The sequence below is a fragment of the Mauremys mutica genome, chromosome 5, assembly GCF_020497125.1.
Source record: "Mauremys mutica isolate MM-2020 ecotype Southern chromosome 5, ASM2049712v1, whole genome shotgun sequence".
Taxonomy (NCBI): Eukaryota; Metazoa; Chordata; order Testudines; family Geoemydidae; genus Mauremys; species Mauremys mutica.
The window spans coordinates 207,558-234,906 of NC_059076.1; the positions used below are offsets into that span (position 1 = coordinate 207,558).

Genomic DNA, 27,349 nt, shown 5'->3' on the forward strand with positions numbered 1-27,349 from the left:
ATTAGGGTTGGAAGAGACTTCAGGAGGTCATCTAGTCTAACACCCTGCTCAAAGCAAGACCAATCCCCAACTAAATCATCCCAGCCAGGGCTTTGTCAAGCTGGGCCTTAAAAACCTCTAAGGATGGAGATTCTACCACCTCCCTAGGTAACCCATTCCAGCGCTTCACCACCCTCCTAGTGAAATAGTGTTTCCTAATATGCAACCTAGACCTCCCCCACTGCAACTTGAGACCATTACTCCTTGTTCTGTCATCTGCCACCACTGAGAAGAAGCCAAGCTCCATCCTCTTTGGAACCCCCCTTCAAGTAGTTGAAGGCTGCTATCAAATCCCCCCTCACTCTTCTGCAGACTAAACAAGCCCAGTTCCCTCAGCCTCTCCTCGTAAGTCATGTGCTCCAGCCCTCTGATCAGTTTTGTCCAATTTGTCCACATCCTTTCTGTAGTGGGGGGCCCAAAACTGGACACAGTGCTTTAGATGTGGCCTCACTAGTGCCAAATAGAGGGGAATGATCACTTCCCTCCATCTGCTGGCAATGCTCCTACTACTGTAGCCTAATATGCCGTTAGCCTTCTTGGGAACAAGGGCACAGTGTTGACTCATATCCAGCTTCTCGTCCATTGTAATCACAATGGTTCCTTCTTCTCTTGAATCTACACTGAGGGAATTCCCTGGGCCAGCTAAGCTGGTTTTGTAGTCTCTTCACAGCAGTCGAGCTGCTATAAAGAGGCTGCAGCAGGCCCCAGTTAGGGCTTACCCCTCCAAAACCCTGTGGGGGGGGAAACAACAGCTCCCATTTGGCAGGTTCCATGTTGTCTCACTGAAGGAGAGTTGTGGCACATGCTGCAGGTCTGGGAAGATGCCTTTCTGAGGTTAGGTCTACACCATAATGAAAAACCCACAGGTCTAGGGTCCCAGAGCTCAGGCTCCAGCCTGAGCCCAGAAGTTTACACAGCAATAAAACAGCTCCTCAGCCCAAGCCCTGCAAGCTCAAGTTGGCTAAGACAGGCCAGCTGTGGGTTTTTCTTTGCTGTGTAGACAAGAGTTAAGCAAACCACTGATTTTAGATGCCCCTTTCCTGCCACCAAAAGCAACATATAATGCTACTAATCACAAAACTATGTGTGTGTGTGTGTGTGAGAGAGAGAGAAACGGGAGATAGAATCCCGCTTTTTTGGCTGCAGGAGGGGTGTAGAAACAGGCCCTTAAAGATTAATTAATTAATTCAAACAAAAACCAGTACATTGACTAGCAGTCTAGATCAGTGGCTAGGATACAGGACTGGGAGTTGAGACCTGAGTAATATTTCCAAGCTCCGCCACTGACCTATCTAACATTCGGTCAGTCACTTCAACTCTCTGTGCTTGTTTCACCTCCCCCCCCCACTTTGTCTTGTCTATTTAGCCTGTAAAGCCCAGATCCTCAAAGGAAATCAATGGGACAGGCACCTTTGTGGCAGGGACTGTCTCTTACCATGTGTTTGTCAATACCTAGCACAATGGAGCCCCGGTTTCAATGAGAGCCTATAGGCATTAGTGAAATACAAATGACAACAACAAAATCGAGAGAGCAAAAATTGTTCTTTTGATTCCTTCTATCTCCCTGTACAGATCACAAAAATCTTGTCTTGGCAGGCTATCTTAAGCCAGTTAACAGGAGATTTCAACAAGTTGGTGAAAAGAAAACAAGACCCCCTAGAACACTGCAATTCAGTGGGAAACAGCTTAAATTTCCTGTGAATCAGCATTTAATTAACTGTTCTAAATAAAGTTGGCTAGATGATAAACTCCCCATAGGACTTTACACAGCAGTCTAACTGGATGCTATTATGCTTTAATGAAATGTAATTATGTCTAACGTGTTCTTCAGCTCTTGTTCCCCATGTTGTGTGGGGAATATCACTCTTCCCAAGAAGCAGATACCAGTCTCTATTTCTTTTGTTTAATAGCAAGCGTTGTGATTTTTATTCTGAGATGTGGTAGTTTTAACTTGTCTCAGGTTCATAGCCTACTGATTCAGTAGAAACCTTTTGAAACAGGCAGTGGGCATCTTAACTTTTCACTGAAAAGTAAGCATGTTCTTACTTAAAATGAATTTAAGTGCATGCTTAAGTGTTTTCCACAATGTGGTCCTGGATAGAGACCATGCCATAATCATCCATGTCTTTGTCAGCTCCAGGCTGGATTACTGCCATGTATCCTACTTGGTGCAAAATGCAGCTGCCCACTGATAGCCTGATCTTGTGCCCACTGAAGTCAACAGCAAGGCTTCCATTGAGCTTAATTGAGCAGGCTCAGACAGTGGCTTAGTTGTGTGTTATGCCAGGACCATATTACCCCGGTGCTCCCTGTTTTCTAATTCACTTACAGTTCTAACTTAGAGAGTGAAAGCCATGTAAGTGTTGGAATGTGGGTAGCTTTCTCTCTTAGTATTTACTCAGGCAACTGAGATCAGCTGGGATACTCGTACTAGTAAATCTGAGCTGTGTACGCTTGCCTGTTCTTGGTAGAGGCCACATGGCTCCAGAACCTGCTTGGTCTGATACAGCACAGGTTGGCTGACTTTCCAGGAATGCTAGAGCCTTTCTTGTCAGGCAGGCTTCTTCCAAATGGATGGGCTGAGAGCTTTCTGGCTGCCTTGCTCTGCCATGAGTCTGGGCTGCATTTCACGTAGTTACCCCTGTATTGAGCCCAAGAGCTTGTATTTAGCTAAAGCATATATTTCAGAAAGGCATCAAGTCTTGACTTGAAGATATGGAGAATCTACTACTTCCAATAGTTAATCACATCTCACCATTAACAATTTCTGCTTTATTTAAACGGAGTGGAGATTAGGGATAATCTTGGCATGGCACAATATCTAAACGAATATTTTGCCTCAGTCTTTAATGACGCTAATGAAGGGCTAAGGAATAGTGGTAGAGGGACTGATGGGAATGAAGATATGGGGGTAGACATTACGGTATCTGAGGTAGAAGTCAGACTTGAACAGCTTAACAGAAGTAAATCGGGGGCCCCGGATAATCTTCATACTAGAATATTAAGGGAATTGGCGAGTGAAATTGCAAGCCCGTTAGCGATGATTTTTAATAAATCTCTAAACTCGGGGGTTGTACCGTTTGACTGGAGATTAGCTAATATAGTTCCTATATTCAAGAAGGGGAAAAAAAGTGACCCAGGTAACTACAGGCCTGTTAGTTTAACATCTGTAGTATGCAAAGTCATGGAAAAAATTTTAAAGGAGAGAGTGGTAACGGACCTTGAGGCCGATGGCAACTGGGACAAATTACAGCATGGTTTTACGAAAGGTAGATCGTGCCAAACCAACCTGATCTCCTTCTTTGAGAAAGTAACAGATTTTTTAGACAAGGGAAATGCGATGGATCTAATATATCTTGATTTCAGTAAGGCGTTTGATACGGTACCGCATGAGGAATTACTGGTTAAATTGGAAAAGATGGGGATCGAAATGAAAATCCAGAGGTGGATAGGAGCTGGTTAAAGGGGAGACTGCAGAGGGTCGTATTGAAGGGCGATCTGTCGGGTTGGAGGGGGGTTACCAGTGGAGTTCCTCAAGGTTCGGTTTTGGGTCCGATTTTATTTAATCTATTTATCGCTGACCTCGGAACCAAAAGTAGGAGTGGGCTGATAAAGTTTGCGGATGACACCAAGTTGGGAGGTATTGCCAATTCGGAAAAGGATCGGGATATCCTCCAGGGAGATTTGGATGACCTTGTAAACTGGAGTATTCGTAACAGGATGGAATTCAATAATGAGAAGTGTAAGGTTATGCATTTAGGGATGACTAACAAGAATTTTAGTTATAAGCTGGGGATGCACCAGTTGGAAGTAACGGAGGAGGAGAAGGACCTAGGAGTCCTGGTTGATCGTAGGATGACTATGAGTAGGCAATGTGATGTGGCCGTTAAAAAAGCTAATGCGGTCTTGGGATGCATTAGGCGAGGTATTTCTAGTAGAGATAAGGAGGTGCTAGTCCCGTTATATAAGGCGTTGGTGAGACCTCATTTGGAGTATTGTGTGCAGTTTTGGTCTCCCATGTTTAAGAAGGATGAATTCAAACTGGAACGGGTACAAAGAAGGGCCACTAGAATGATCCAAGGAATGGAAAGCCTGTCCTATGAAAGGAGACTTGAGGAGCTCGGTTTGTTTTCCTTAACCAAAAGAAGGATAAGAGGAGATATGATTGCACTCTTTAAATATATCAGAGGGATAAATACCAGGGAAGGAGAGGAATTATTTCAGCTCAGTGCTAATGTGGACACGAGGACAAACGGATATAAATTGTCAGTCGGGAAATTTAGGCTTGAAATTAGACGAAGGTTTCTAACCATCAGAGGAGTGCAATTCTGGAACAGCCTACCGAGGGAAACAGTGGGGGCGAAGGACCTCCATGACTTTAAGATTAAGCTGGATAAGTTTATGGAGGGGATGGTATGATAGGATAACGGGTTTAGTCAATAGGTCAATAACGTGCCACACTGGTAATTAGTACAAAGGGTCAATGTTGGGATATTGTTAGCCTTTTCCAGAGGGTCTGGCTGGAGAGTCTTGCCCGCATGCTCGGGGTTCAGCTGATCGCCATATTTGGGGTCGGGAAGGAATTTTCCTCCAGGGTAGATTGGCAGTGGCCCTGGAGGTTTTTCGCCTTCCTCCGAAGCATGGGGGCAGGGGTCGCTTGCTGGTGGATTATCTGCTACTTGAAGTCTTTAAATCATGATTTGGAGCATTCAACAGCAGAGTCAAGGGAGAGAATTAGTTCAGGAGTGGGTGGATCAGCTTATGTGGCCTGCATCTTGCAGGAGGTCAGACTAGATGATCATAATGGTCCCTTCTAATCTTGAATTCTATTATTCTATTTCTAATGTGAATTTATCTTCCTTCAGCTTCCAGCCATTGTTTCTTGTTCTGCCTTTCTCTACTAGATTAAAGAGCCCCTTTGTACTTGGAATTTTCTCCCTATGAAGATACTTATACACTGTAATTAAATCACCTGTCAATCTTTTTAATGAACTAAACAGATTTGGTTCTTTAAGTCTCTTACTGTAAGGCATGTTCTCCAGTTCTCAAATCATTTGTGGGGCTCTTTTCTGTACTCTCTCCAATATTTCAATAGTCTTTTTAAAATGTGCACACCAGAATTGGACATATTTCAATATCTGGCTCACCAATGCTGTACACATAGGTAAAAGTTCCTCCCTACTCCCCATTTATATGTCCATGTATCACATTAGCTGGTTTTGCCAAAGCATTGCACTGGGAGCTCATGTTGTTGCTTGTCCAGTATGACCCCTAATTTTTGTAGAATTACTGTTTTCCAGAGTTTATTTTTCCATTTTGTAAGTACGACCTTGTATTTGGTTGTATTAAAATATATTTCTGTATAATTGCCCTATCCTCATATTTTACCATTCCACCAATCTGTGTCATCTGCAAATATTATTAGCAATGATTTTATATTTATTTCAAAATAATTGATACAACTGTTGCATAGTCAGTCCTAGAACCAATGCTGATGGAACCACTCTAGAAACACACCCATTCAATGGAGATTCTCTCTTGACTACTTTTTGAGATGTCAGTTAGAATCATAGAATCATAGAATCTCAGGGTTGGAAGGGACCTCAGGAGGTCATCTAGTCCAACCCCCTGCTCAAAGCAGGACCAAACCCAACTAAATCATCCCAGCCAGGGCTTTGTCAAGCCTGACCTTAAAAACCTCTAAGGAAGGAGATTCCACTACCTCCCTAGGTAACCCATTCCAGTTCTTCACCACCCTACTAGTGAAAAAGTTTTTCCTAATATCCAACCTAAACCTCCCCCTCTGCAACTTGAGACCATTACTCCTTGTTCTATCATCTTCTACCACTGAGAACAGTCTAGATCCATCCTCTTTGGAACCCCCTTTCAGGTAGTTGAAAGCAGCTATCAAATCCCCCCTCATTCTTCTCTTCTGCAGACTAAACAATCCCAGTTCCCTCAGCCTCTCCTCATAAGTCATGTGCTCCAGCCCCCTAATCATTTTTGTTGCCCTCCGCTGGACTCTCTCCAATTTATCCACATCCTTCTTGTAGTGTGGGGCCCAAAACTGGACACAGTACTCCAAATGAGGCCTCACCAGTGCTGAGTAGAGGGGATGATCACATCCCTCGATCTGCTGGAAATGCCCCTACTTATACAACCCAAAATGCCATTAGCCTTCTTGGCAACAAGGGCACACTGTTGACTCATATTCAGCTTTTCGTCCACCGTAACCCCTAGGTCCTTTTCTGCAGAACTGCTACCCAGCCATTCGGTCCCTAGTCTGTAGCAGTGCATGGGATTCTTCCGTCCTAAGTGCAGGACTCTGCACTTGTCCTTGTTGAACCTCATCATATTTCTTTTGGCCCAATCCTCTAATTTGTCTAGTTAGTTCTTAACTCATTGAACATGTGCTTTATTGTTGTTGTATAGTTCTAATTTTTAATGGAATGCCATGCAGTACTAAGTCAAACGCCTTACAGAAGTTTAAGTAGTTACGTCTATGCATTTATCTTTAGCTATGTCAACCAAACTTGTAATCTCATGAAAGGATGAAATCAGGTTTGTTTGGCCTGACCAGACCTATCTTCTATTTTTTTCCTTGTGAGGCTATAATTTGCTGTTCAGATAGTATTTAAAATACTATTTAAAAAACACCTAATAAAATGTATCAGGTGGTTTCAAAATGCTGTAAAAAGGACAAAAAAATTGCAGTGAACAATGACAAACTTAACAGCATTACACAATGTGCATCTTACACTAGAGCACTGAAGTTAAGAAGGTTTAAATTCCATGTGAACCAATGTTAATTAAATGTTTGCTAAGTGGCAAATTCCTCTCAGTGGTTACACAACACCCTAACTGTATGCTGTTATGTTTCAATGAACTATAATTATGCCTAACTGCCTGGTGTTCTTTAACTCTTGTTGCCCATGCTGTGTGGTGGAGCTATTCAGTCCCATGCAGCAAAAGGCCAAAATGGTTGGTTTTTATAAGGATTGGGTTTGTAATTTTTATTCTGATATAACAAAGTCTGCTTTGTCTGATACTCGTCAGGAGTGACATTCTTGCTGGGTCATGATTTTGGGAGTTTAAGGCCCCAGTTCCTGGAGGCCTCTGATAATTATAAACATGTGAGGCAGGAGGGACCTCAAGAAATGAGCTAATGCAGCCCCCATGCTGAGGCAGGGCGAGTTATTATACCTAGACCATCCCTAGCAGGTGTTTGTCTGACAGCACCTGTTCTGCAAAACGTCTAACAGGGACGCCCCCCCCCGGGGGGGGGGGGCTTGCGCCTCAGCGCTATTCCTGGGGCAGCGGGGCCCCGGTAACCCGCTCGAGGGCTGAGCTAGCCTCAGGGCTCGTGTACGCTGGCCACGCCACGGGCTGCTCCCCAGAGCCAGCCGCGAGCCCCTTGGCGGCCGCTGCCACCGCCCTAGAGGCGCGGGGCCACCGCCGCCGCCACCGCCTATCCCGCCTTCTCGGCAGCCCCCTCGCGAGCGCCTCACCCTGATCCGGCCAGGGGCGCCTCAGCCCGCGCGGCCCGCCCCCAGCCGCCACATAGCCCCGCCCCCGGAAGTGACTTCGGGACCCGTGACCTCACGTCCGGTGCGCTCCAGTGTTGTGTACCCGGGGGGAGCGGGCGCGGCTTTCCGCCCCGGCGCTTTATGGCAGCGGTAGGCGCGGGCGGGGGCGCCGCGGGGCCCGGTGTCATGAGCGACAGCGACGCCATCGACTACTCAGTGCACGAGGCCTGGAACGAGGCGACCAACGTCTACCTGCTGGTGGTGCTGGCCAGCCTGGCGCTGCTGGTCTACGCCCGCCGGTGAGGGGAGGGGACCCCCCGCCCAGCGCAGTGCCGGGGCCGGGGCCGGGGCCGGGGGCCTTTCCTCCCTGCCCTGCCCTGCCCGGGGGGGCTGCACGCAGGCACCGCGGGGATTTCTGTGCCAACACAAAACTTAAAATGGTGCATCATGTATTTGTCAGACAAGCACCCTGTCATCGGGCCAGCTGTAATGAGCTGGGTGAGGTGTTTCACAAGACCTGCCTGCAAGTGTGTTATCAACACTACAGAGAACAACAACACGAGATTCAGGAAACGGCTGCTTGACAAATAGATTCCTGCCGAGGCATATTAATTCGGAACTTTCAGTAATAATTTATTTAGGCTACAATACGGAAATCTATTTCCTGCACCCCTCAGAAGCAGTGCAAGGTCTTTGGGGAGCCATGGTGATGGAGGAGCTCAGGGAGAGGAAAGGAGCCTGGGAGTAAACCTGTAGGGTTGTTGGATGTGGGTGGGAGAAGTATGGAACCGTTTTTTTAAGAGGGGGAAGGACTGTTGGGGAGCATCCACCATGGCTGACCCCTAGCCTGTCCCATTCAGGCATGCATATCTGCCCCTTTCCCCATGTGTCCCTGCAGCCCTCTCCCCTCCCTTGCAGCCCCCAGCTCAATGCTGTCACCTCTCTAGCTCCCCAGTCTGTCTCCCCCCACTAGCCCTTCTGAACCTACGTTCACTGTAAACTGGCTGTACAGCAAGCTCTCAAGGGCCATGCAGGCAGGTGGGGAGAGGTGCCTCTCCCCCAGCCCTGCCCCACCAGAGCTGTGGGGGAGAGGAACCCTAGCTCAGGCCCACCAGAGCTCCTGGGGAGAGGAGCCCCTCACCCAGTCCGCAGCTGCTGCGGCAAGAGAGGGCTGGGAGGGAATACTCCCCACTGCAGCCTTGGGGCAGTTTGCACCCCAAGCCTCTCATCTCTGGCCCCACCCTATAGCTTGCACCCCAACCCTCTGCTCCAGCCCTGAGCCCCCTCCTCCACACCCAGCCAGTGCCCCCCTTCCCCCACATCCCAACCCTCTGCCCCAGTCCTGAGCCCCATTCCACACTACAAACCCCTCAGCCCCATTCCTACCACATGAAATTTGTTGTGCTCAAGGTAGTCTTTTAATACTTAGCTTGTAAATAAACACCCTGGAAGATACTCTTTTTTAAATACTTGGAAATATTGTGTTGCAAGTTATTTAATATTCCTTTCTATATTTTAGGAATAAAAGGAAGATCATGCGAATATTCACAGTGCCTCCTACAGCAGAGGCACCGTCAGAGCCAAACTTTTATGATAGTATGAAAAAAATTCGCTTACGACAACAATTAGAGATGTATTCTCTCGGTAAGATCATGCTCTCACCTCTGCGATGTCCAGATTCCTGAATAGTTAAAGAAAGATGCATGTTTTAAAATGGAGTAAATGTTTGGACACTGTAGCTCTTTGTATTACGAGTAGAACAAAACCCAGAATCTTACACTGAGGGTGCCCTGAGCTATTTTGTGAAAGGCTCTACGTTGTCAGAAACTAACAATTATGGAAAATCTAAGGGCCTAGTTCTGTCCTCACACATGTGCAACTCTCATGTAAGGCTCTGATCCTGAAATATGATAACTTCAATAGGGCTCTATGCAAATTCACCATGTGCAGCACATTGCAGAATCAGGCCCCTACTATGGGTAATGAATCTAATGTGGCAATTAGAAATAACTCTTAAGGCCAGAAGGGACCATTATGATCATCTAGTCTGACCTCCAAATACTAATGTGCAACAGAAGTATTTATAACTGCAAAGAGCTCAAGGTGGGATTTTCATAGGCTCTCAGCATTGGCCTAACTTTGCTTCCATGAAAGTTTTATTATTGTATGTGTATTATTTATGTGTACCAACAGTTCCCAGTTCTTTATTACAATACCAACTGTATCTGTTCAGATGGCACAAGGGAGGTGGGATCTGGCCATAAATGGTCATCAGGGAATTTCCCTGGTGTTGGGCAACTCTTCATTGGTATGTAGCTGTCAGAGCTGCACCAGCCACCCCCAGATTGGCATAGGAGACAGTGTGGCAGAGCAGAGCTCCAAGGGGCTGCTCTGACACTTGGCCCATCTCAGGCACACCCTCAGAATCAGCCTCAAAAAGCTCCCTGATGGCATCCCACCACCCCAATGAATAAGAACCATACACAGTTATGAAAGGGTAGATGACCAAGAAATATCTAGTGTTTTTGAGTTCTGGCGTCTAAAAGGTGGTTTCAGTTCTAAAATCAGGCCACCATCTAATCTATGAATGAGCAAGGAAGGACAGGATCACATCTCCCATATCCTACTGCCCTTCTGGTGTGGGAATTTTTAGTGTCCCACAAACTAAGAACATAAGAAGGGCCATACTAGGTCAGACCAATGGCCCATCTAGCCCAGTATCCTGTCTTCTGACTGGCCAATACCAGATGCTTCAGAGGAAATGAACAGACCAGGGCAATTATTGAGTGATCCATCCCTTGTTATTCACTCCCAGATTTTGGCAGTTAGAGGCTTAGGACACCCAGAGTATGTGGTTGCAACCCTGATCATCTTAGCTAATGGCCATTGATGGGCCTATGTATTCTGAGTTACTTTTTTGGCAAGGAACAGCATGATTGCAGACTGGCTGAACTGATCTTTGTGATGAACTCACTCACTGATAGATGGTTCCTAAACTGAGTGGGTGGGTCAGTATCAGTCATGATCTCTGGTTAACAGGTTCCTATGCTCCTCTGAGTGCTTACCTTTTAGAAGTTCTTGTCTTATGGGGAAAGGATTCTGTTTCTAGAAAACTCTTCAGCACTTTGTGGTGGTGGTATACCTTTACTTACATACTGCAGGGTTGATACTGCTCCTCTTCCTCCCCCCACTTAGCTGGAGAATGATGGGATGTTTCCATAGTAGATGTGGGATATTTATGATGATGGTTCTAGGAGTGGTTTATTTACTCCAAATTGGTGCTGGAAAACTGCAATTGGCAGTTTAACTTTTTTATTCATTGATCCTTTGGGTGCTATTTTTCTCTTTCTGTGGAGACCTCTCTGAACTTTGTAGCCTCCAAGAGGGGGATTATTTTACAACTGTTGATATAGGTGGGGTGGGTGGAATTATTTTCATAAGGTACAAATTGTAATAGATCCTTGTCACCTTCCAGCTGCTTTCCCTGCATAGTTGGAGATATGTTTGATATGTTGATACTCCAAACTTCCATGGCAGCTGGAAGTGTCAGGGAGCCCATTACACTGGGAGCTAGCATCCTTCAAAACTCTTCAGGTATGGGAGTTTTCAGCTGGTTTTAGACTAGAAGCACAAAACCCAAATGTGTGCATCTATTACAGTGTATACCTTCTGAAAAGGATTGTTAGAAGAAAGTAAGTTTTTGGGGGTTCCTCTCACCAGGCCCACAATGGCCATATAGCACTTATGCATTAATTTGATCTACAGTAATAAAATATACCATATATATGCAAGAGTATAGCTAGAGTTGCTGTGGGAACCATAACTTTGCATTGTTTCCTTATAACTTCTGAGTATATATAAATTGGCAGTATAGGTTTTGCCAGGACTGTCTCAATGGGTCAATGGCAGTAAGTCTGAGCAATGTCATCACAGGAGGCGGTCCCTGAAAGGCATATCCATTTGGGGAGAAGTCTTTGGAGAGAAATTTGACTAAAGGTATTGAACCATTGTGTACCTGCACTCGCCTATTGGAGTAGTTCAGAACATAAGAACGGCCGTACTGGGTCAGACCAAAGATCCATCTAGCCCAGTATCCTGTCTACCGACAGTGGCCAATGCCAGGTGCCCCAGAGGGAGTGAACCTAACAGGCAATGATCAAGTGATCTCTCTCCTGCCATCCATCTCCATCCTGTGACAAACAGAGGCTAGGGACACCATTCCTTATCCATCCTGGCTAATAGCCATTTATGGACTTAACCACCATTAATTTATCCAGTTCTCTTTTAAAAGCAGCCTTCATCGTGCATTCTGCTGTGTACAGCTGATGCTGATGGTAGCTTCTGCTTTCAAATCACTGCCAAATAATGCGACTTGTGCTCACTGGCAACTGGATACCTCACAGAGTGGAATAGATAGAGTTTCTCACCACTATGAGTTTTGCTAGTACTTTAATTGCCTTTGAAGATATAGAGGTAATTGTTTAGAAAAAATTTAGGGAGATCCTCTCCCCTTTCTGTCTACATTTGTGACTGAAAGATTTCAGGATGTATCCCAGATGTTTCCCTTCCCACCTAGGGTGACAACTCTCCTTTCCATCTTCCCTGGCTTTCATTAGGATGTCTTAAGTCTACCCTCTGGGTTTCCAGAACAGGTGAGCTGGATTGAGTGCCCCACTCTCCCACCCCTTCTGAAGTTGTGAGCTGTCTTTATAAATAGTTTATCTCAGGCTGAGATACTTTGCTTCATGGTCACAATTGGCATATTAGAAGCTGTTTAAATTACCACCGGGTAATAAACTTGGCCAATCCTTTTTTTCTAAGTAGTCTCTAGAGCTTTTTAGTCACAGAGAGTGGGACTATATTTTTACTAATTAGAATATTTTACAAGTTGTAATAGATTGATTCATGCCCACACAACCTTCTCAGCAGTGTTGTGTATATATATTTGCATCCTTTACTGTTGTCTTCAATTAAAAAATAACAAATTGTGGCATTAAGGGTTCTTACACCATGTCAGTTTAAGTAGAACATAACATCTAATTTTTGTTGAGTAGTTACTGCCTTCAAATTTAATGAAATCAGTAGTTTTCCTTCAATGAAACATTTATTTAAATTACAGACCAAGACTGGTCTCATACCAGAGCTACTCTTCCTATTAAACCCACCTTCCCAGTGATCACCATGCCTTTGTAGAGTATAAGGGATAACATAATTTAATTATGTTTTAACTCTTTTCCAGCAAGGAAGTATGACCAGCAGCCGCCACAGAAACAGACTGACAGCGTACAGCTCTTAATGGAATGAAGTCTCAAATTATGGGAACTCAAGCAATTTTTACAGTGCTGATAATGACAGGAGAGTTGGTATGGAGTCATTTTCAAAGGAACTTTAATGGCATATGTTTTTTAAAAAACCCTCTCCTATAAATATATTTCTTGGAAACTTTTCTTTGGACCTGTTTAGATACTTACCGAACATCTGCTGATTCTTTAAAAATGAAATGCTCAAAGAAACACTTGAGGGAAGATGGCTGTAGTCCATACTAAAGAGATGTTCAAAATGTTCCAGTGGTTTCCACTGTTGCCAATACTTTGGTGGGCAGCTCCTTTGCTGAACCAGGGGTATTTTTGCAACATGGCAGTAGAGGACATTGGGGTTATTGGGTAAGTTTCTACTGTCTGTCTCCTCCTCTGATGGTTTCTTAGGGGAACACATGGAAAAGTCATGCAGTGCCTATGTGCCTGAACATTGCCAAGTTGTATGTCTCATTTGAACACCATTGGCTTCTGCTGTCAGGGACTACAGAACACTTACAATACACATAATTGTGCTGCTGTAAATTCACAGCTGAAATGAATAGCTCTTGAGAGCCAGAAATTTATATCATTGGCCTTATGGAAAAAAGGAAAAAAATGAAATTTTCATCTGTACGGAGAGCATAATTATAGTACTGCATCTTTTCCATGCTAAAGCTTTAATGAAAGCTAAGATCAGAAGGGTAGTACATAAGTCTTGTTTGCTAAAGGACTGTATATTGAAATGCTGTAGCAAAGATTATTAAAATTAGAGAGGACTCCAATAAACCAGCTAGCTAAGTGAGGTCTCTCTGTGGCTAGCTGGAGCACTTGATTGCCTGTTCTTTTCATTCCCTCTGAAGCACCTGGGATTGGCCACTGTTGGAAGATGGACCATTGGTTTGATCCAGTATGGCCATTCTTATGTCCTCCCCCAGTCCCAGGGGCAGTTATCAGCCAGTGCAATCTGGTGAGTCTCTTAGGATCAGATTGGGACAGAAAATCTGATTTGTATCCTTTAAAATGCCAGTAGAGCTGTATAAACTATAATCTGTACAGAGGGAGAAATAATACAAAGAGAGAAATAGAGGGAGGAAATGATGATTCTGACAGGAAAAATGCAGGTGAATACATCTGTAAAATAATATTCAGTGGGCGGGGAAGTTAAACTTGTAAACATGTTGGATATCAGAGAAATTAGAGATTGAAGAAATGTATTAATTTGTCTGTCCTGCTAGTGAAGGATTGTATTTATACTAAAGTTTCTACTTGTACATTTCAAGTGGTGGATCTTCCTTTGGAAGATTAGATCTCATGTTGGGAAGTTTATCCTGATTTTCAGCCTTAATTTCCCCTTCTTAAAGTACTCCTGGGTATGTGAAATGCTGTTTTTTGTATTATGTTTTAATTTGTTTAATGGCATTGAATAGTAAAATACATATTGAGCTGAAGTTGACTGAAGAGCTTTTCTGAGAAATGTGCTTGGCTGCAGTGGGCTTTGGGGGACACGAGCCTGGCGTTTACATGCAGCTCCCGAGACACCCTGCAGTGAGTGACGCTTCCTTGCCCCCCGGCGACCAGAGCCGCTCTCCACGATGGCGGTGGACGAGTGAAGAACGAGCTCCGGGCCCTTGCGGATCCAGCCCTTCCCCGCGGAACCCGGGAGTGTCCGGCTGTGACGCCGGGGGGCGAGAGGGGTCAGTCCGAGGAGCCGGGGCGGGGGAGAGCGGCCTCCTCAGGCCCGTGCGGCGCAATCCCTAACAGGCGCGCGCGCTCCTCGGCCACCGGGCCCAGTCAGGGGCCCCCACAAGTGACGCTGGGCCCGTGTCCTCGCGGCCCTCCGCGCTTCCGTATCCGGGTCGCGCGCGCGCGCTGCGGGAGGCTGCTGTGCCTGTGCCGAGCGCGAGGCTGGAAGGCGCCGGCTGGGCGGTAAGTAGGAGCTGCCGCGCGCGCGGCGCAGCCCCTCCCCCCCCGGTGTGTGTCCGGCCCTGGGGCGAGGAACGCCCCGAGCCACAGCGTCCCGCGCGCGGGCGGGCGGGCGGGCTTGGAGTCAGGCTCCCCGGGCGGAGGTTACCGCCGCTCCTCAGCCGGCGGAGCGGGCCGGAGCCCGCTGGGCGATGGGCTGCCCCAGCCCGGCCCTCACTAGCCCTCGGGGCCCCGCCTGGCGCCACAACCCCCCTCAGCTCCCCGGCGCCAGGCCCCCGCCCGTGGCGCGAGGCTGCGTGGGGGGAGCGCAGGAGACCCGCCGTAAGGGGGGGGCAGGGTCCCAGCGCACTAGCTGGCTTGTGCCGCCAGCCCCCCGGCCAGGACAGGCTGCCCCGGAGCGAGAGCGGGTGTGTCAAGCCGCACTTACAGCCCAGCCGCGCGAGGGCCTGGTCGTGTCCCCCCCCGGCCGGCCGTGTTCAGACAGCAGGGCCCGCGTGGGCCCCAGCGAACCCAACTCTCTCCGCGGGGCCGGCTTCAGTGCGTGTCATGGTGCCGAGACACGCCGCCAGGGACCAGGCGCAGGGAGCAAACTCCGGTCACTAACCTTTAGACTGTGTTTTTTAAAGTAAAGAATGTAGTTAAAAAAATCCATGCAGGCAGGATTAGGGAAACTAAAAATTGTACCCTGATGCTGGAGACTATTCAAGTTAGGGCAGGTCTGCGGAACAAAGGGATCAGCCCAAGGACATCGCCCAGGGCTGCGAAAAACTTCATGCCCCGTGTAAGCCAGTAGATAGAAGAATTCTTTTGATCTATCACAGGGGTGGGCAAACTTTTTGGCCCAAGGGCCACATCTGGGAATAGAAGTTGTATGGCGGGCTGTGAATGCTCACAAAATGGATTGGGGAAGGGGGCTGGGGATGAGGAGTTTGGGGTGTAGGACAGTGCTCTGGGCTGGGGCTGAGGGGTTTGGAGGGCAGGAGGGAATCAGGGCAGGGGTTGGGGTGCAGGATCCAGCTGGGGGTGTGGGCTCTGGGGATGAGAGGTTTGGGGTGCAGGAGGGTGCTTTGGGCTGGGATCAAGGGGTTCAGAGGGTGGGAGGGGGATCAGGGCTGGGGCAGGGGGTTGGGGCATAAGGAGAGGCTCAGGTGTGAAGGCTCCGGAGGGCGCTTATCTCAAACAGCTCTGGGAAGCAGCAGCATGTCCTTTCACTGGCTCCTATGCAGAGGCACGGCCAGGCAGCTCTGCATGCTGCCCCGTCCACAGGCACCACCCTTGCAGCTCCCATTGGAGCACCGGAGGGGGCCATTGGAGTGCATAGGAGCCAGAGTGGGGCCATGTCACTGATTCTGGGAGCCATGTGGGGCAGTCCCTGACCCTGCTTCCAGGCTGGAGTACTGGAGCGGGGCAATGCGGCTGCTTCCGGGAGCCGCGTGGAGTGGCCCCAACCCTGCTCCCCGGCAGCAGCACCAGAGGGGGACAAGCCCCAGATCCCGCTCCGCAGCAGGAGCTTGAGGGTCGGCTTAAAACGGCCCATGGGCCATAGATTGGGGTGGGCAAACTATCGCTTCTCAGAGAGATGGATTTACTACAGCAATGGAAGAACCCCCTCCATTGCTATAGTAAATGTCTATGCTACAGCCAGGGCCAAAGTGGGGTGGGGGAAGCTGGTATAAATTACCGGGGCCTGGCGGTCCGGAAGGGGGCCCAGCTTCCCTGCCTTTGTCTGCCCTGTTTAGCCGGTCCGCCCTTGCTGGGGGGCCTGAAAATTGTTTTTCACTGGGGCCAGAACCTGCTCTCGACGGCCCTGGCTACAGCCGCAGCGTTTCTAGTGTAGATTTATCCTTAGTCCATGTGATACCAATAGAAAAGAACAAATGCAAGTAAATGGAAATTAAGAGGATTAAGAGGAAGCTTGAAGGGCAAAGATCCAGAGATATAAACAAATAAGAAATTAATAAGCAAGAGCTTCTAGAAGCAAGAAGCCTGTGAGAATTGTTATGTTCATGAACTAGCAAAGAGTAAAGGGAGCAATTAAGAGGAAATGGACATTGTGGAAAACTAATGATTCTTTGCATTAGGCTTCATCACAGACCTACTCCAGACCTATGATTTTTAGGCATGGAAGTTCAGATACTGTCAGGGACTGATATGTCAAAAGAGGAGATACTGGAAAAATAACAAGTCACTAGGACTGGATGATATAGACCCAGTAGTTCTGAAGGAATTTGAGAATAAAATGCTTAACTATCAATGAAAATGTGCAGTCTCTCATTAAAATCAGTCCCTGTATCAGAAGACTGGAGAGGTAGGAAATGCTGTCCCTATCTAAAACAAATGCTAGGGATGTAGTGTGATTGACTGTGCATAGACCTTGTCTGCCTTCACACTGAATCTGTGTTAGTAAGAACAGGTTATCCACTAGTTCGAGCATTCCCAAACAGATGTGTGTAAACCATTGGCGGTACGTGAATTTGATGTTCTATCAACTCACTTCACAACAATTTTTAAGAAGGTAGTATATGAACCAATAAAGTTTGGGAACAGCTGCTAGTTGATTACCATGGCTTTATAATACAGTTTATGGAAATATGGCAGTCTTGACATAACCTTTTAAATATAATCTTACTAGAAACTTAAATCTCATCTAAAATATTGTACCTATTAGTATTACTAGTAAAATGTCCATTACCTTAACCGAAATAAATCAGAGGAAAATATATTTTTTTCCACTTTGTACACTCTTATTTCACATGAAGTCTGTCAATTTCTCCTGTTTGTGGTTTTTCCACAAAATAGGAGATGCAAGTTTTAAATAATCAAAAATGTTGGGAGGGTTTTTCCCCCTTGGTGTTTTTTTTTTGGGGGGGGGGGCTGGGGGAATGAGAGGGGAGGGAGGAAGGGGATGAGAGGGGAGGGAGGAAGGGGAGGAGAAGGGTTGCTAGGGAGCATGGGCAGAGCAGAGATAACCAAAATAATTTTTGCTTTTTGTGAAATTGACTAGTTTCAATTTCTCCCTTTAAAGATGGCTCTTGCAAAGTCCCTGGTTCCAGCATCCGTGTAGACTGACTAGTAGAGAAGTTGCTTTCTTTCCTAGTTGAGGAAAAGGGGGAAAAAAGGGACAAAGAGATGTATTGGTCTCTGTGTGGGAAGGGATTGAGAAATGTGGGCTTGCAAAATTAATGTAGTGGAAACAACCAAAATTACTGTCCTTTAGTTGGTAGTAATGTTACATGGGCAGGCAATAGTTAAGCATCCAACATACTGTGTACAATACAGTAAATGAATCCAAATACTGTATCCACTGGGTCCATGGATGGTTCTTTTTAATACCCCTCCAGAAGATGACTCAACTTCACACAAGCAGAGAGTTCTGAATATTCCTTTTCTGTACAATACATATCTCACAATAATGGAAATGGAAAAGGTCCTGATGGTTCATGACTGGATTTCAGAAGTTTCACACTGTCATCAGTGAAAAGAACTGGCTTACAGACTGAGAAATAAGATGTTGAATCCTTGAGTAAATACTTGTAATTTTCTGGATTTGTTTAAAATTATAAAAAATAGTGTTTGGAAAACTGGAGTCCCTTTCATGGTACTCACTAATCTGTAAAATGGAAGCGTGGCTATGTCTATCAACTATCTCTAATACTCCTTGTTTGTTTGTTTTAATAAAATATTTTAAAAAATCTTTCCAATTTACTAATCAAAATTATCTTTCTATGTACAGTAGCTAAGAATTTTCCAGGTTTCTGCTAAACCGAGCTGGGAGCAACTGTGAAATGTTCAGAAATTCTGTAATAGTATGAAGCTGTGTTTGTTTTCATGGAATCAGGGTACAGATATTAAAGCAGATTAGGTTTAGCTCTTATGACCTTTACTTTGAAGAGCCAAGATAGTTTGGTTATTTTAAGATGGAGCAAGAAGAGAGAAATCTTGTCCAGAATATATATATTTTACAGTAAAGAAATCACTACTTGTAGTGGCTTGTGAAGAATGGTGCTTGAACCATGAATGAGAGAAGTGATTATATTTTTTTCCCCTCTGTTGGGTAATACTACATTAAATTTCAGCAAATCATTCACTACATCATTTGATTCCTGTATTATATTTAATGTTGTGTGATAGTTTAGGGTAGATGTGAGGGAGAGTACTGTTGTTCTGAACTTAACAATGCAGACAAAGCAGCCAGCAGGTAACTTTTAAACATGTACAGTTTAGATTATACATTTGTAAGATGTCTTTAGCATTTACCAGTTAATTGTCAATATTGACTATGTGAAAAAGCTAGTTACTTTCATGGTAATAAAGATCTATACCAACAAAGGGACATATGTAAGATTGTAGCATCTGGTGTTGAAATGATAAATCACATTTCCTGCATCAATTCATAATAGCTTGACTAATAAGAACATACAGGATGTCTCATTACTAATTTTCCTGTTGACTTTATTCTTACTAGATTATTGGATCTCATTGGACAGGACATATTTGTGATCTTTTAAAAACGGTGTGCCAGGTTTTACGTAAGCTGCATTTGTTTTGGAGAATGTTACATAGAGACGGATAATTATATTTCCTGTTAGATTGCTCAGCCCTATATAAAAAAGATGTTATGGAATCTAGATACAAGGTAGTGCTGTATAATCACAGAAAGTGTGTAAAGGAGAGCTTTCATAATCTGGTTTTGTTCAACTGTAACATTGATGTTCCAGGGTTATGGCTGCAAATGTTTTTAACTTTGCTTTTTGCACACAACTCCAGGGTTTTTTAAGAAGTGATACCATCAGTCTGAGAATATTGAATTAAATGCTAAAAGTAACAGAGCTAAGGTAAGCGATGCAATACTAAACAAGTGTAGTGCTTTCTGCCTTCAAAGTACTTTATAAACATTAACTAGTTTCTGTAAATTACAGGTTAGATTTTTAAAATTGCACGGCGTCTGGCAACTCTCACTGCTCTCCAGGGGAGTTGTTAGGTGCTGAGGCTCTTGAAAATATGGCCACTTAATTAGATGCCTAAATAGGAACTGTTAGGTGCCAGGCTTTTTTGAAAATGAGGTCCTATAATTTTAACTAATCTTAACTATCCTAATTTAAGCACTTCTGTTTGAGTGGTAAAAATAATCTTTTGGTCATAACTAAAATTATGGTTTTGCTTAGTATTGTGCATAGCTAAATTCTTCTGGCAGAGCTTATAAATTTAATGAAGCTGCAAATGTGGTTCTTAGGAGTCACATACTTGTATTGTTTGTGAGAACAATCATATAGGAGCGCTTACGTTTTCTAATGAACTTTGCCAGTTACGATAATTGAAATATTCCTACCGACACACACAGACATATTTCAAGCTTTGCTAAAATTAATACGGTCACATCCTCAGCCTGGTGTAAATTGGCATATCTCCACTGAAATCAATGGAGCTATGCCAGTTTACACCTGATGAGAAATGTGGGACTTTGAGAGATCATCAAGTCTAACCCCTTGTGTTGAGACAGGGTCAAGTAACCCTAGACCACCACTGACAGGAGTTTGTCCAACCTGTTCTTCAAACATCCCATGATGGGGATTCCACAACCTCCTTTGGAAGAGCTTAACTACCCTTATAGTTAGAAAGTTTTCCTAATATTTAACCTAAATCTCCCTTCCTGTAGATCAAGCTTTTTACTTCTTGTTCTGTCTTCAGTGGATGTGGAGAACAATTGATCACTATCTTCTTTATAACAGCCCTTAACATATTTGAAGTTTGTGGTAAGGTGACTGGTTCCCCCCTTAGTCATCTTTTCATAAGACTAAACATGCCCAGTTGTTGTTTTTACTTTTCCTCATAGGTCAGATTTTCTAAACCTTGTTGCTCTCCTCTGGACTCTCCAGTTTGTCCACATGTTTGCTGAAGGGTGGTGCCCAGAATTGGAGACAGCTGAGGCCTCACCAGTGCTGAGTAGAGTGGGGTGGAATTACCTTCCAAGTCTGACATATGACATTTGTGTTAATACACCCCAGAGCCTTTTTCTCAGCTACCTCACATGATTGACTCGTATTCTATTTGTGATCCACTATAACCCCCAAATCCTTTTCAGCAGAACTACCATTTAGCTGGTTATTCCCCGTTTCATAGTTATGCATTTGATTTTTCCTTCCTAATTGTAGTACTTTGCACATATTGCATTTCATCTTGTTGATTTCAGACAAATTTTCTAATTTGTCAGGATTGTTTTGAATTCTAATCCTGTTCTCCAAAGTGCTTGCAGTCTCACCCTGGTTGGTGTCATCCACAGATTTTATAAGTGTACTCTCCACTCCATTATCCAAGCCATTAATGAAAACACTGAATAGTACCAGACCCATGACTGACCCCTGCAGGACCCCATAGATATGCTCTCCCAGTTTGACAGTGAACCATTGCTAACTATTCCTTGAGTACAGTCTTTCAAGCAGATGCGCACCCACTGTATAATCATTTCTAGATTACGCTTCTTTAGTTTGCTTATGAGAATGTCATGTGGGACCATATCAAAAGCCTTACAAAAATCATGGTATGGCCCAGGAGCTCCAGGGCATTGTGCTTACAAGATGTTAAACTCTGTCAGAACTTGGTTTTAAGCTTCCACGTGATACATTGTAAGAACCACAGAAGAAACCTCTGCAGGACTTACACTGTCAAACAACACTAGGGGCTCTGAAAGTGGGAAGACAATCCTGATAAGATCACAGCCTATCATGCTGAACAGTATTGTTGCATGGTTTACTTGTACTCCCCTGTCTGCATCCATCTATTGTCTCTTGTTTTATACTTGGATTGTAAGCTCTTTGGGACAGGGATTGTTTCTATTCTGTGTTTGTACAGCACCTAGCACAGTGGGGTCCTGGTCCTAGGCACTAAGAAATACAAATAAATACTATTAATGATGCCTTCACCCCAGGATGCCTTGTGCGGAAGTCTCTTTTGTAACCTTAAATCATTAGTCATGGTGATTCCTTTTGACACTGTTATGAATCTTTTTATAACTCGATAATTTTACTTACATGCATATATGAATGGGCAGGATCGACCAGAAGCCCAGCTGATTGTGCTGGGCTCCAGTGTGCTCCCCTTCTAAAGCAGCCTAATTTTGTGTGATCAGTAGGGAGGCTTGTCATGGTCTCATGATTCTCTGCTTCCTGAAGCATGACTCCCTCTTTTAAAATTCCTCTGAGGTCAGGAGTGCCATAGCCATGGGGCAAGATGCAATTGCAAGCCCCCACTAAGGTGAATATTCTGCTGCCCAGCCCCTGTGCAGGGGAGAGTTGAAGAGTTTGCCACTACTTACCTTCCTCATGTGAGAGACAGAAGACTATCACTACATGCCTTCCACGGGGTGGGGCAAGAAGTAACTTTTGTTGGAGGGAAACACAGCAGAATTAGCTCCCTTCTGTCTTTGGCCCAATGCACTGCAAGAACAGTAGTGTGAGAAGACCTGGCTACAAGACTGATCACTCCAGGTCTCAGTTTAGTCATGCCTATAGTTTGAGGAAATGAGTAAAAGACTATTCTGTCCACATTACATGCTTGGACTGTGTTTTAACCATGGTAGGAGGTGCCCTTATGTTGTAACCTGGTTCACTGACATGGTGGTTCTTTGACTGAAGATGTAGCCTTTGATGTGGACATGAGACAGCTGCTGCTTAGGAATAGAAGGCTTAGTGCTTCAGACTCATGAGAGTGGAGGTAAGATCATCTGCTTTCCAGTTCTGCTCTACAAGTGTTATAAGGGCTGGGGTGGGAGGGAGGAAGGGAAGGGTGTTTCCTGGTGTCACCTTCAGATGCTGAATGCAGCACAAACACTCCTTCCTACCTTCCTGGGGATACCCTCATTTGGGAGGGATGGTGAAGGGGCAGGCACTGAAAGCTTAATAGCATGCCAGCAGAGTTACTGAAGCCTATGGCAGTTGTCTGATGGAAGTTGTGAAGGGAGGAAGATTTTGCTGCTGTTTCAGCAGAGGGTGTAAGGAAGGCAAGATATACCAAGAGTAAAAAAAATGAAGGGCTTTGGCTGCTGTGAGATGGGGGAATAAAAAATGCTGCTTCCCCCAGTAGGTGGAAAGTGCGGGGAGCATTTAGCCAGCCAGTAGGGAGTGTTATCAATCTTTATGAAGGGTTTTAGGCAAGGTAAAGGGCTAGGAGCGAGGTATTTTTGAAAGAATGAAAGCTTAGCTTTTCGTCTGACCTTTGTGTGGAATGTCTAAAATTGAGGGTGTTACTATAGTTTAATAAAAATAATTCCAAACTCCAAGACTAACAGACTTGACAAATAGTCAAAGGAACCAATCTTGAATTAGAAAAACAATAGATAAAATTTTAAATTTCTGAGCCAAGCCTGTTTTATTAATTTAAGATACACAGTGGCAAAACCTGGTAACCTTTTCATAACTGAAAAATCTCCCCATTTTTCAAATACTTATCCAGCATTCTTGTCAATTACACCCACACATCCCTTTTTAAAAAAAACAACTCCTCCCTGGCAGAGGTATATGAATGATACATTTTAGGAGGCTTGGTTTAGCAGTGGTGAAATCTGAAGAGGATTGATTTAAACTAGGAGGATTTAGTGAAATCGGAGTGGTAGAAGCAAAATCAACTTTGTATATATAAATACAAACTTAGATTCTGCATAAACTTATGCTTAACTATTCACATGGGTAGTCTCATTAAGGTGCTGACTAGGGCCCCAGTCCTACACGCACAGATGTGCCTAACTACATGTGGGGCTACATTCATGTGTAAAATAAAGCATGTGCATAAGTGTTGGCAAGGTCGGAATCCTAGTCAGCAACTATATAGATTGATTCCCCCTTTCCACAGATCATTAGTGAGGGTTTTTAAAATACAGCACTCAACATCTATTATCCTAGAGACTTTTTTTTTTGGTAATGCAAAATAGAAAGTTATCTTTAGAGAGAACTGAACACTAAGTGGATGTACTGCTTACTAAAATATCGCCTGTATCATCTGGAAAGAATAGCCTGTAATATTCTTTTGACTGACACCGTGGGGTGTGAAGTCTAAATTCCTGGGTAGAAAGATGTACACTGGTTGTGCAAGGGGGTTCCATGTGATCATTTTATTTATGGCATGTTTCTCAGATGTCTTTCCATGAATAGAGCAGCTGTTATGAACTTTAACCAGCATGGAGCTGTGAGTGCGTTTAACCTACTCCCTTTTACTATATTAAGATATTGCTGTAGACCATGTTGAGCAATATCAGAATTAGTTTGAGACACTAGTTTTATAAAATCAAGCAGTAGCTTAGTAAATACATTTTATTGACAGCAGATAGAAAACTTAAGCATAAAAAGGGCATTTTTTTTGTAGCTCAACTTCAATGGAAAATTTAGATTAGGAACACAAATTGGTAGCTGATATAAGCCTCCCACATCCATTTCTTTAGTGTTTAAGATGAAGAAAGGATGGCTAGAAGAAGAGGAGGGCTTAGGTTGTTTTCGGAGGTGGGAAGAGATGGGGTGGAGAGAAGGGGTTCTTGACTGTCTTTACCTATCCTCTTTACCCATGTCTGTCGTGTTAAACAGCAGTGGAGCCATTAAATAAACTTGCAGAGATTTTCCTTCTTTTTGGTGATGAGCTGTGCATTGATAGAAGTTGGTGCATGGGCAAGACTTGGAAAAATCTATGTCCATAACTATTCTAATTGATACATTTACATGACTTGTATGTGGAAGATAGATTTTTTTTTCTGGCTTTAGGTAAATATAGAGTGTAAGAAATACACCTTTACCTCGGTATAACACTGTCCTCTGGAGCCAAAAAATCTTACCGCATTCTAGGTGAAACTGCGTTATATCAAACTTGATTTGATCCGCCAGAGTGCACGGCCTCGCGAGTATTTGCTTCAGGTTGGGAGACAGGCCAGTCCTTGCTTATAGACAGCCTCCCAACCTGAAGCAAATACTCACCAGCAACCGCACACCATACAACATAAACACTAACCCAGGAACCTATCCTTGCAATAAAGCCCGATGCCAGCTCTGTCCACATATCCATTCAAGTGACACCATCACAGGACCTAATCACATCAGACACACCATCAGGGGCTCGTACACCTGCACATCTACCAACGTGATATATGCCATCATGTGCCAGCAATGCCCCTCTGCCATGTACATTGGCCAAACCGGACAGTCTCTACGCAAAAGAATAAATGGACACAAATCTGACATCAGGAATCATAACATTCAAAAACCAGTGGGAGAACACTTCAACCTTCCTAACCACTCAGTGACAGACTTGAAGGTGGCAATTTTGCAACAAAAAAACTTCAAAAACAGACTCCAAAGAGAGACTGCTGAACTTGAATTAATATGCAAACTAGATACCATTAACTGTGGTCTAAATAAAGACTGGGAATGGTTGGGTCATTACACCAATTGAATCTATTTCCCTATGTTAAGTTCTCCTCACACCTTCTATGGGCCATCTTAATTATCACTTCAAAAATTTTTTTTTTTTTTTTTTTTTCCTCCTGCTAACGATAGCTCATCTCAATTGATTTGACTCTGCCTGTTGGTATGCATACTTCCACCTTTTCATGTTCTCTGTATGTATAAATATCTCCTGTCTGTGTGTTCCATTCTATGCATCCGAAGAAGTGAGCTTTAGCTCACGAAAGCTCATGCTACAATAAATTTGTTAGTCTTTAAGGTGCCACAAGTACTCCTGTTTTTTTTCTCCTATGTGTTGTAATAGATTTCTTTATCCTGACTCTGTTTCTGCAGATCCCAAAGCTTTAGCATGCTAAGTCCATTAATGACCTAAAACTGATGAACCAGTGTTGCTCTTACTGCTCGTAGGAGTATCTCTGCCACAGCTGAAGGCAGCAGAGCTCTCCATCACTACTGCTATTCTGCTTGGACAGTAGCAATGTCGTGAGGGCCCAACATTAAACTTCTCTGCTTGAATTTCTGCTATTGTCGATGAGGTTATGGGGTCTGGGAGCAGCATTGTGCTACAACATGTGATTTGGACCTTTGTTCCTCTTGGTTTGTGAAGGGCAGTGGGGAAGGGCCAGCACCATTATTGATTATTCCTTAGGATCTGTTGATCTCCCTTGCAGGAGGGGAAGGAGGACGAGGGGCAAGTGCTTTTAAGGAAGGTATTTTAAGGTCATTTCTCTAGAAATCAATTCTTGATACTGATACACAAAGTGGGGGAAACAGGAAGGTGAACTTATGAGTGGATCCGGAGGGAAAAGCAATTGGTTGAATAAATGCCAACCTTCTCATAACCTCATAAACTTGGGCATCAGGTTTTTCTGGACTGAGAGTGAGAGGAATTATATTTCACTTTACCCCAGTTTGTGTTACTAGTCCTTAATAGAGCTTAGCGATTTAGGATGATATGTTACTTGGTTAAAGATGTTGGGAAAGAAGGGAAATGGGCCTGTATCCAGTGCCCTCTGTTAAAGTTTGAGTGGGCTGTTTATGTATAAACCAATAGCTCACGCTCACTTGGAAGATGGTGTTCAGTCGTGGTCACCCCATCCAAAAATACATACAGCAGAAATATGGGGCTTCAGTGGTGGATAATGGAAAAGTATTAGAGGCATGGAGAGACTTTGAATGAAGAATGGAATAGAGAAGGTAAATAGCATCACCCATTCTCCCACTACAAGAACAAGAGGACATTCAATTCAATTGAAAAGCAGTACATTAAAAACCTTGATACACGGTGCATACTCATGCCACATGATGTTATTGAAGCCAAAAGCTTAGTGAGTTTCTAAGGAGGATTAGACATTTATATAGATAATGAGAACACGCAGAGTTATATTAAATAGGATTAAAAATAAATTAGGGATATAAACCTTCATACTAACTGATGAGATTGGGAAGGAATTTCTCCTGTGGGAAAATTACATCATTGTCCACTATAGAATTTCTTGCATCTTCCTCTGAAGCATCTGGTACTGGTCACAGTCAGAGCCAGGATTATAGATTAGACAGACCACAGACTTGATCTGATATGGCAGTTCTTGTGATCAGCTATGGTGTCCTATCTGGATAAAGTTCCCATGAGAAAGATTGAGATGGGTCCTTTGAAGTTTTACAAGGCAAGCTACTGCACACTGAGGGCTCTGTTTTCTATATTTTTTTTAATGAAAAATGACAACTTTCGTTGAAGTGGTATTAAAAGAAAGGATCCAGAGGACTATACCTTCTTGGTAATACTAACATCTTACACAACTATGGAGCCCAGGATCGCTCTATGCACTACTGCAATACAAGTATGTAATATATTATAAAGAACTAAGATCTTGTACAAGCAGGCTGCTTTTTGCAGATTAGTTTTCTTAAGGATATCAAGAAATACAAGAACACACCCTTGTTGTTTGAAGTACAAATTGACTTTAAAGGGTGTTCTGTCGAACACTGGGGATTTCAGCAAGGGCAGAAGAGAAAAGGGGTTGCTCTTTTGATGGTCAGAGTAAGGCAGAGCACACTAATAGAGCTAATAGTTCCAGCAGTTTTTACTGAGCTAGAGGATCCTCCTGGCAGTATTGGCACAACA

At 44.3% G+C, this 27,349-nt stretch overlaps 2 protein-coding genes across 7 annotated transcripts in view; both read left to right on the top strand.

The window, feature by feature from the left end:
- The first annotated feature begins 7,633 nt into the window (after positions 1-7,633).
- LOC123372061 (small integral membrane protein 19-like) lies at positions 7,634-14,310 on the top strand. 3 transcript variants are annotated; one of them, XR_006580076.1, is made up of 4 exons: positions 7,634-7,864; positions 9,085-9,209; positions 12,142-12,217; positions 12,805-14,310. XR_006580076.1 is itself a non-coding variant. In XM_045020029.1 (3 exons), exons 1-3 carry the CDS (start codon positions 7,707-7,709, stop codon positions 12,867-12,869), a joined length of 348 nt encoding a protein of 115 aa, XP_044875964.1. In that variant the 5' UTR covers positions 7,634-7,706; the 3' UTR covers positions 12,870-14,310. The 3 variants fall into 3 exon arrangements, 2 of the variants coding, with proteins under 2 accessions (XP_044875964.1, XP_044875965.1); XM_045020029.1 differs by lacking the exon at positions 12,142-12,217; XM_045020030.1 differs by lacking the exons at positions 12,142-12,217; positions 12,805-14,310 and adding an exon at positions 11,499-11,710.
- Positions 14,311-14,538: 228 nt separating this feature from the next.
- LOC123371255 (sodium-dependent phosphate transporter 2) overlaps positions 14,539-27,349 on the top strand; it is a 77,574-nt gene continuing 64,763 nt past the window's right edge. Inside the window, exon 1 of one of the 4 annotated variants that reach the window (XM_045018637.1) lies at positions 14,539-14,556. The gene's annotated coding sequence lies outside the window, so the exon portion shown is untranslated. Of the gene's footprint in view, positions 14,557-14,579; positions 14,789-15,459; positions 15,567-27,349 lie in introns of those variants that run through there. The other 3 variants (XR_006579733.1, XM_045018634.1, XM_045018636.1) reach the window with 3 other exon arrangements.

Bases quoted from the DNA above. Each gene is read 5' to 3' on its own strand.
- LOC123372061 (XM_045020029.1), top strand. From the start codon at position 7,707: ATGGCAGCGGTAGGCGCGGGCGGGGGCGCCGCGGGGCCCGGTGTCATG. The intron at 7,865-9,084 runs GTGAGGGGAGGG...TCTATATTTTAG, and splicing joins CTGCTGGTCTACGCCCGCCG to GAATAAAAGGAAGATCATGC. The intron at 9,210-12,804 runs GTAAGATCATGC...ACTCTTTTCCAG, and splicing joins ATTAGAGATGTATTCTCTCG to CAAGGAAGTATGACCAGCAG.